General features: G+C 35.4%; 1 protein-coding gene across 1 annotated transcript; it reads right to left on the reverse strand.

Annotated features, from left to right (window-relative positions):
• Window positions 1–4,435: 4,435 nt before the first annotated feature.
• Window positions 4,436–8,883, reverse strand: endog (endonuclease G). The gene is made up of 3 exons (XM_056464436.1): window positions 8,226–8,883; window positions 6,571–6,680; window positions 4,436–5,054 (listed from the first exon to the last, which is right to left on the reverse strand). The coding sequence occupies exons 1-3, from the start codon at window positions 8,757–8,759 to the stop codon at window positions 4,778–4,780; spliced, it is 921 nt and encodes a 306-aa protein (XP_056320411.1). The 5' UTR covers window positions 8,760–8,883; the 3' UTR covers window positions 4,436–4,777.
• Window positions 8,884–9,551: the final 668 nt, after the last annotated feature.

The following is a 9,551-nucleotide window of genomic DNA, read 5'->3' on the forward strand; positions in this document are numbered from 1 at the left end:
TTCAGTTCAATTCACCTTTATTTGTATAGCGCTTATACAATGTAGATTGTGTCAAAGCAGCTTCACATAAAAGGTCACAGTAAATAGGAACAGTGTAGTTCAGTTATGGTTACAGTTATGAAATAGTTTGATAACAAGCAGGAAATGTTCATGGGCCAATTACCACATTGAAGTGGTCTATAGTTTTAATTGTTGCTTAAAACAGATGTATTATGAAAGTTGTTACCTTTCATTTTATTTTAGTGTGTGTTTGTTTCATTTAAAATGTGTCTAAAATGTAACTGTAATTTTTAAGGCCGTAGTACCATCTAGTGGTCTTCAAGTGCAAGGGCATGATTTGATTTCTATAAAGCAGAGGTGTAAACATTCACCAAATGTTTTGATTTAGTTATTGTATCATCTCTGATGTACATCAAAACAAGAAAACCAAACGTATTAATTAGATTTGCATTTTTCTGAATGACATACCCCTGCTGAAGGTAGCCAAAAAATGAGGTAAGTTTGGGTTTTTTCCAGTGTGCGATTTAAATTACATCTGATTTATTAATAAAATGTATACGTTTTTAGTGTTTTGAGGGTTATTTATGAGATATAAACACCTATTTTACAAGAAAAGTGTTTTGTAAATACTTAGTTAATGTCTATCTGTGCTCTGTGCCAGTTTCAGATGATATTTTTCCTAGCATTGATTGGCGCGATTATGCATGAACAGTCAAATGTATATATGTGTGTGTGTGTGTGTTTATGTATATAATACATTTTCAATTATTCATATTTAAGATATTTGTTACTAAAGCTATTTGTTACTATTAAAGGGCTGACCACCCTACATACCTCGTGTTTTGATGTCCTTCAGGAGGGTCAAACTCCCCTGTAATTCGCAACCTGGTTTTAACTTAATTGAAAACGTTACACTGGGAAAATATATATGATTTAAATCACATATAGAACCTGGCATATTAACGCAATGTTAACTGAGAAGTAAATCACGGTTTATGAATGCTACAGGTGGTTTTGACGTGAGTACGTTATACATACATACACATATTAGCTCAGCCTCGTTTTCCTCCAAATGCAGCATGGAGCAGGTTGCGAAGACTGCTTAGAAGAGTCTTTAAAAGTTAGTCACTAATTTATTATTCTTTAAACGTTCATTATGGCACAAAAATGTGAGGATACATAGCGAACAAACTTATAAATATTGCAATGAGACCAATAACAGTTTATTATCCATGTACATGTGATGTGAGAAAGAAGACCAATAGGAATGCTGTACGCAAACATTGCATTGACGTCAAGACTGTCGGTTACGTTTCAAGTTTTGTCGAAGATTTCTTGGAGATTGTCAGTCTAAAATTACTTTTTTAATGTATAAAGTTTACATTTATCGAAACTAGAGACCACACATGAGACAGGTAATACATAACGTTTATATTTTTCAGGATTTGTTGACAACAACAAACATTTTTACAGTCAATGGTGCCTCAGACGCCAAACAAAATCGCTTAACGTTAGTTACCAGAGATTGGAAACGAACAACCCATGTAACGTTAAGCTTTTCTGTTCACACGTGGCCACATTGCCATTTAAAGTAAATTGATCACAATTATTGCTATCACTCGCTTTCTTAAAACTGATTAAAAACGTTTGAAACTAACTTAACGACGCAGCTATTTGTATACACACGTTTTGTGGAAAAGTGTAAGTAACTTTAACATTAATTGTAAATATTTTGAATTTATATGTATACAGTTTGACTGAGTAACGTCAGCTGTTTAGTTAGAACTTACAGTCTTTCCTATCAGTGTTGTATATTATACAGGCCTGTAGCCAGCCTGGTGAAAGTGGTGGTTCTTTTTGCAGTTAGACACCTCATTTTCTATTTAACCATGAAGTTACATTTAGCATTTTTGTCACATCCCAAGCACAATGTTTAGCTGGATTACCTTGTCGGATGGTCATCACAACCACACTTTTTGATGTACCAAAATATTTCCTAAAGATTTAGAATAAAGAAAGATGAAAAAATACTTATTTTTAAAATATAAATGTATTACATCATATTTCATTAGAAAAAACAGGAAACTGTTCAATTCATAATTTAAATTAAAAACTGTAGTCTATTGTTGTTTATTAGGCAACAAACTTCCCAGCATGTTCAACTTTCCTCAGAATTTGGCTAATTGAATGATTAAAAAAATTAAACATAATAATAATGTAGAGCTTAACGATTTTCTAGCCTCTCTTGTAAAAAGGTAGTTGGATAACAACAATGGCCAAATTAGTTTCAAATTAATTTTAATATGGCCCACTTTTGGTGCTTCATGGTATTTTATTGGTAATTTTTATTTATATTATATATTATTTATATTATATATATTTTTAAGTATAAGTGTAAAATATTTTCTCTATTTAAAAACAATACAGTAGCAAAGGATGACTTCAATTATGTCAGATTGTATATTTTCTTGCACAGCTGGATGTTGGCCTTATGAAAAACAATAGTATGCATTTGCCAAAACTGATTAGCTGAAGTCACACCAAAGCAGCAGCCAATAGAGGATTGCGTTTGATCTTAAAGCATTTTTCAATGGGTTATTTTCACTATTTAGGATGGCATAGCAGTCAAAATAAGTCAGATGAGCTCATTTATGGAACGAATTCTGGACCTTTGTCAGTGAGGGATGGGCCTTTCAAACCATCTGAACCCCCCTAGGCTACGGGCCTTTTATAACTTTTTCCTGTATAAGTGATTGTGAAATGGGTCAAATAAATGTCATTTACATCATACCAATTTTTAAGTTATTTTAAAAAATGGGTTGAACCTAGTAGTTTGAAGGATAGTGCGAAATATAAAGCTCTAAAGTGTTTGGACTCAGTAGTGACGATTAAACCACACCGAACTGAGCTAATCTGAGCTGAACTTAAACTCTGAAAATTTAACTAACACTGTTTCAATTTACTAAGATCTTTTATGTGAAGCTGCTTTGACACAATCTACATTGTAAAAGCGCTATACAAATAAAGGTGAATTGAAAAAAATTGAATTGAATGAAGATTTAATATGGCATTTAATTAATATGTTTGGACTGCCATATGATCCTCGTATAGTGTTTAACCCTTTAACTGCCTGCACCACCAAATGGTTGACCATACAGTATATTGACTGTTTTAAATAATGACTGTTAAAGTCATTTAAAGAATGACTGTTTAAAATAATGGTTTACACACACAGTGGTTGCACACACAGTTGGTTTACAAAAGGAGTAGACAAACATAATCCTGTTGCACTTCTAAACTTGATTTTGTTTTAATAAAAAAAAAAAAAAAAAACAAGAAAACATGTTAAATGAGAATCTGAAATATTTTATGGCATTCTTCAAAGAATAAATATGATTTAGTGCTCACAAATGTTTTATTTTGATTGTTTTTAAATAAATTGGTCTTACACCTCATATTTTTTACACTTGTTATAGTATATGTATTAATTCCAGTACTTATAAACCGACATATCAACCATTTGTTAGAGGCTGATATTTCAGAAAATATGTGTTGTGTTGAGTGTGGAATTATGGAAATGCATTGAGTGTGTTAACTAGCGACATTAGGAGTTAAGAAATGCAATCCAAACATTATTTCCTTGGTGTGGCAGTTAAAAGGTTAATCAACTGATTCTTGTTCTAAATATGCCTCAACACAATTTTTGGTATCAACTGTTAAACATTTTTGCTCTGATTTATTTTAGTTTAACAGCATATTTCTATGTACAAAGGATAGTAAATAATTTAAAGCTGTTTTACACTTTCATTATGTTGATGTGTTTAAAACCTTATACTTTGCTCCTGTGCCATAAACAAAGAAAATTAATGTTTATGCTGGATAAGAATGACACATAATAATGTTTCTTTTTTCTTTCATAAATGCTATCCATTGCATACTTGAGTACATAAATTATATGGTTATAAATTGTAAGGTATACAATTTTAAATAGCAAGTATGGTAATAAAAAGTTCAAATTTGTGTAAAGAAATGGAAAATATACAGTTATTGATATTGTTTGTGTATTGACCTTATTCTACAATGCGGAAGTGCGCTCGTTTTTGCAATTGTTTTAGGACTTCCGATTCAGTTGCCTATGGGAGACATGACTAGAAATAATAAACGGCAGAAAACGGTCAAACTACTCGCTCTACAAACAAGTGTTTGCATGATTATACATAAAAAGTACAATAATATAATAAGAAAATATAAGTTTGCAACATAAAGCAGCATTACGAGCTGTTTTTAACCTCTAAAAATGAATGGACGTGAATGAGACCGGAAGTCTCGAGCCAAAAAGATTCAAATGGCTGCGCCCGCTCATACGCGGAGAATAAGGTGAATAGCATTGCTTTATTGAGAGACACCAAATCTAAATGAAAACATACTTGTGTGATTTAAGGATTGCACAGTTTTTATTTCCAGTAGTACAAATACAATTTCACTTTTTGTATTAAAATGTACTTCTGCGCAGTTTTGGCTCGGCATAAATTATTATATTATAAAATCCTTGTTAATGGCTGACATCTAACAACAGTAATAATACAAGATCTCTACTAAACAATACAACATCAGACAGTGATATGACAGTCTGCGCCATTGACTTATATTTTCTTTCTCAGTAGTTTTCCTTAAAAATGAAAGAATTTCCCCAGTGACTTTCAGAATGTTTGCCATGTAATGAAATTTGAGGTATTTTTGATGGATTTTACTTTCCCCCTCAGCATCAACTGTAAACTCATCCTGCTGTAATGGCTTTCAGACTGCTGGTCCTCTTCATGATGTTTGGTACGAACAGCAGTCCAGACGCTCTCTCAATGCTCTCAATAGGAACCAGGAAGCGCTCCAGTGGAATCTTCTCATCGACCGGCATATTGGGCATCACATAAGAGCGCAGCTCCACGTCTCCTCTCGGCTTTTCCAGAATCACCACCTTAAAGAAGTGAGTCGGCACCGCTACATGATTCTTTCCCAAAACCTGATACTTCACGTACATCTTTCCATCGGCTTCCTGTCTGTAGGTGCAGAGAAAGAAAGGTTTCACTTTTCATCCTTTAAAGATTTTCAAATGTCTTTTAAGATCTTGCGTTTTGAGACACATTGCTATTTTGAGATATCTAGAACTTCTCATTCAAAGTTCACGTGAACTGGAAGTTGCTGCAGACTTCTATTTGAGTATGATTATTAACCGGGATATTGAGTAGGGGGTGGGGTTTAATTTTGAGCTTCTCTTATCTTTCGCTCAAGGTTGGAGGGGCTTGGTTAAGCATGTATTGCACAAGCTGTCAAACTGACGTCAGCACAGAAGGACTGCAATTCCAGAGCAGAAGCAAAAGGATAGATTAAAGATTATTACAACAAACTGTTATTTTTTTCCAGTGGATTAGCTTGCACAGATTTTTCAATTTAAGACTAACAATGTGCGCTAGCAAAATAAACTATGCAATTTTTTTATTTCAAAAGTGCCTCTGAAATCAAAATAAAAGCATATTAGTGTGTGTGGAAGTATCAGTGCTAGTCTTAGATTTTCAAAAAGCTAGTGTGCTTCAAAACAAAGACACACTTTGTATTTAGAATGTACTGTATATGTATCCTCACATCTGGCAGTATGGATTTTATGACATCACAGAGCACTTCAAGATCTCATCAGAATTTCTGACCAATCGAATGCTCTCTAGTATCCACTGCAAGACAAGGCTGAAATCGGTCGCTTGTTCACATGTAAATGAGCATTCATAAAGACCACGACTATGTTTACAGACCATAAAATGTATAGGAACCATTTGAATTACATTGTGGGGAAAGTCAGATGACCTTCAACTCATCAACACTGACTGGCAGAGCTGTAATATAAATCAAAAAAGAGGAGGAGCTACATAATGTCCCACCCTCTCAATGTTTAGTTGAAATTATGTCACACATTGACACTTCAAGGGACCTTTAAAGTCCAAATGAAGTCAAAACTAACCAGGATTTTGTCAGCTCACATTACCAGTTTTGTAGTGAACAATTCATCTCTGCATGTCATTAAGAAAAAAATAGTTTGCTCTTGTAATCTAAAATTAAAATCTGAAAATACACTTTCAGTTTTTTACGTGATTTTGAGGTATTGGATGTGGCTAACATACTTAATCATGCCCCTCCAACTGTCAGTTTTGACAACAAACAGAAATAGTGAGGAGGAGCTGTCAGGTTGTAATAACTGTCCTGAAACCCTTTTTCTAATCTTTCTGAATGAAACACCTCGTTTACTACATCCAATAAGCTTGCAGTAGAAAAAAAACAAGCCACGCCCACTGTTTTCTCATCTAATGTTCTGTTTCTTTAGGAACTGCGTCACAATATTGAAAAGATATCGGTCGCAGCTTCCGGTTTATGTGGACTTTAAGCAGTGAATCTTGCTACAGCATGGTCTAGTAGTGTGTTTTCCAAGATTATTTTGGGTTCATTAGTTTCCCTTTAATGATGTAACACATACTGTATGTGCATTGGCAGTGCATGTTGGGGATCATACTGTAATCTTTTTTTTACCTTGGTAAGTAGAGTGGTCCAGTGCATACAAAGACATTCTGGTAATGCTTGGTGAGAGAGCGACAATACTTCTCCAAGTTATTCCACGCATTCTGGTTAAGATTAGGATTCTGAGCAGAAAGACACAAGAAAAATTATTAGACCTTGTACAAATTACATTTCATTCAAAAGAGGCATTTAAATACATTCAGTACGAGTTTAATGTTTCATGATTAACAGATAATCAAAGCCACATTGGGGCAGCATGGTGGCGCAGTGGGTAGCAATTGCCTCACAGCAAGAAGGTTGCTGGTTCGAGCCTTGGCAGGGTCAGTTGGCATTTCTGTGTGGAGTTTGCATGTTCTCCCTGTGTTCACGAGGGTTTCCCCTACAAGTCCAAAAACATGTGGTATATGGGTGAATTGGGTAGGCTAAAATTGTCCGTAGTGTGTGTGTGTGTGTGTGTGTGTGTGTGTGTGTGTGTGTGTGTGTGTGTGTGTGTGTGTGTGTGTGTGTGTGTGTGTGTGTGTGTGTGTGAATGAGTGTGTATGGATGCTTCCCAGTGCTGGGTTGCGGCTGGAAGGGCATCCGCTGCCTAAAACATATGCTGGATTAGTTGGCGGTTCTTTCCGCTGTGGCGACCCCAGAAAGCCTCATTATTTTTGTATAATATTTCTTTTTTATGCCTGGTACACATACATAAGTTGTCAACATTGATCAATGACATAGTCTAACATTTTATTCTGCTTCAATTGTACTTTTAATTTAACCTTTTCTGATTAATATAATTTATTTGAAAGAGACATATACATCTGAGCTGTATTCTCAGCTTTTGCTTGTACACATTTTATGTCACGACTACCGTATATCTACAGATAGATAGATAGATAGATAGATAGATAGATAGATAGATAGATAGATAGATAGATAGACAGATAGACAGACAGACAGACAGACAGACAGACAATATATATAGAACTGTTAGCAGTAAGAGTTCCCCTGTTATACAACAATACATTTCATTGAAAATGTATTATACACATAGACATCAGCTTTTTGGAAAGGACACTATATACTCTATAGCTGCAGAATATGTTTATATCCTGCCCTTAACTTTCCTGATATTGACTGTAATGTAATAACGTGCACCTTTTGTAATGCTGTTTTGGAACAATATTTATTGTGAAAAGTGCTATACAAGTAAATTAGAATTGAATTAGGGCTGCACGATATTGGAAAATCTGACATCGTGTTATTTTGTTATGCTGTGGTACATATTGCAATATGAATATAATTTAACCAGATGATTTGAATAGCTCTGTTTGAAAAGATTATATTAATTTGATCGACTGGGATGATCAAGTCCTTTTCTATGCAGCGCATCTGCATAAAATATAACAAATTACAAGCAAAAATAAATAAATATGCAGTGCTTTATGTTTTAATGTGGACTCTTAACAGTATTGAAGTACTAAAATTGAACCAATAAAGGTAAAATAACATGGTCATCATGGTATAAATAATTGTTAAAAAGAATATTTAATAGTATCTTTGTTAAATAATCTAATCCTGCGATGTGACTATTTCATATACAAACATTGAGATATGGATGCTCAAACGATATTTTGTTCAGCCCTGAATTGAATTGTTTTATAGTAGGATCAGCTCCAGCTCACCTGTGGAGACACGTTGCTCAGGTAGAAGGTTTCATCCATGGCTTTCTGGCTCCACTTGTGATTGGCTGCTGCCGCCAGGTGACCCCTGTCAAACCCACTGCCTTTATAATCCGAATTGCTGGACCTGTGGTAAACGTGAACCGATTCGTCCTCTTTGAACTCGGAGTACTTCCTGTCCGAGCTTCCGGTGACCGTCTCTGCGTTCAGCTGCTCGATGACCCAGGCTGCGGTCCTGTTTCTGGGGTCGTATGAGGTCACGTAAGACTCTCTGCTCTTGATGTTGGACAGGGAAGGAAAGCCGTATTTCATCGTGGCTGTAGACCGGTTTACAGAAACCTGTCCCGGCTGGTACGGGCTGATCTCTGAAGCCGCATCGACGCTTGGTATCGGGATGACCGGTACTCGATCTAGCAGACTCGGTTCCCGGTTGTTATTACGCCTGTCACCCGCTGCTGTCAAAGAAGCACCGATGACGACGCCAGCTGTCAGTGACAAGCCGGGTAAAACCCACCGCGAGCAGAAAACACGATGCATCGTTTACGGTTAATAAATATGTTAGTATAAAGTGGACGTGCTGGAGTTATTCCGATATCAATTACATGACCCATGTGAGTTTGTCCTACCGGCTAAACTAGCGCGTAGGACGTGTAGTCGCATGTGTATGACGTCACGGACTTTCTTAAAAAGACAACACCGTTTTGAAATATTCTGTCAGTGCAAACACAAACTTTTGGAATCGCGTAAATCTTCATATAGGTAATTACATTGTTTCTTCCAGTCCCTTTCACTTTCAAGATATTATTTGTTACTATAACTGCACAACCAAAATTAATAACTTTATTTTGTATGGGAAATATTTTATTCACAAGCAAAAATTCTCGAATTCGCAGCCTTCTCTTACAAATTTTAATTGAAATTGATGTATTTATTTAATTTCTTAGATAAAAGATAAAAGTGATAGATTCTTGGAATTTTACGATAATTGTTTTGGAAATATCACAGAGACAGAAGTCCTCTTTTCCTCTTGCTGTGTTTTTATGATTCATTTATGTTTATTTAATTTTTCATTCATTTATTTTCCTTTTTTTATTTTCCGGCCCTTTATTAATCTGGAGTCACCACAGCAGAATGAACCGCCAACTCATCTAGCATATGTTTGCAGGGCATGCCCTTCCAGCTGCAACCCATTTCTGGGAAACAGCCATACACACTCATTCACACACATACAGTACACTACGGACAATTTTAGCCTTGTGGGCGAAACCACAGCGCCCAAAGGAAACCCATGCAAACACGGGGAGAACATGCAAACTCCACACAGAAATG

The sequence above is a fragment of the Danio aesculapii genome, chromosome 8 (genome assembly GCF_903798145.1).
Source record: "Danio aesculapii chromosome 8, fDanAes4.1, whole genome shotgun sequence".
NCBI classification, from domain to species: Eukaryota; Metazoa; Chordata; class Actinopteri; order Cypriniformes; family Danionidae; genus Danio; species Danio aesculapii.

Bases quoted from the DNA above. Each gene is read 5' to 3' on its own strand.
- endog (XM_056464436.1), bottom strand. From the start codon at position 8,759: ATGCATCGTGTTTTCTGCTCGCGGTGGGTTTTACCCGGCTTGTCACTG. The intron at 6,681-8,225 runs GTGAGCTGGAGC...CTTTCTGCTCAG, and splicing joins TGAGCAACGTGTCTCCACAG to AATCCTAATCTTAACCAGAA. The intron at 5,055-6,570 runs GTAAAAAAAAGA...CTGCACCTACAG, and splicing joins GGACCACTCTACTTACCAAG to ACAGGAAGCCGATGGAAAGA.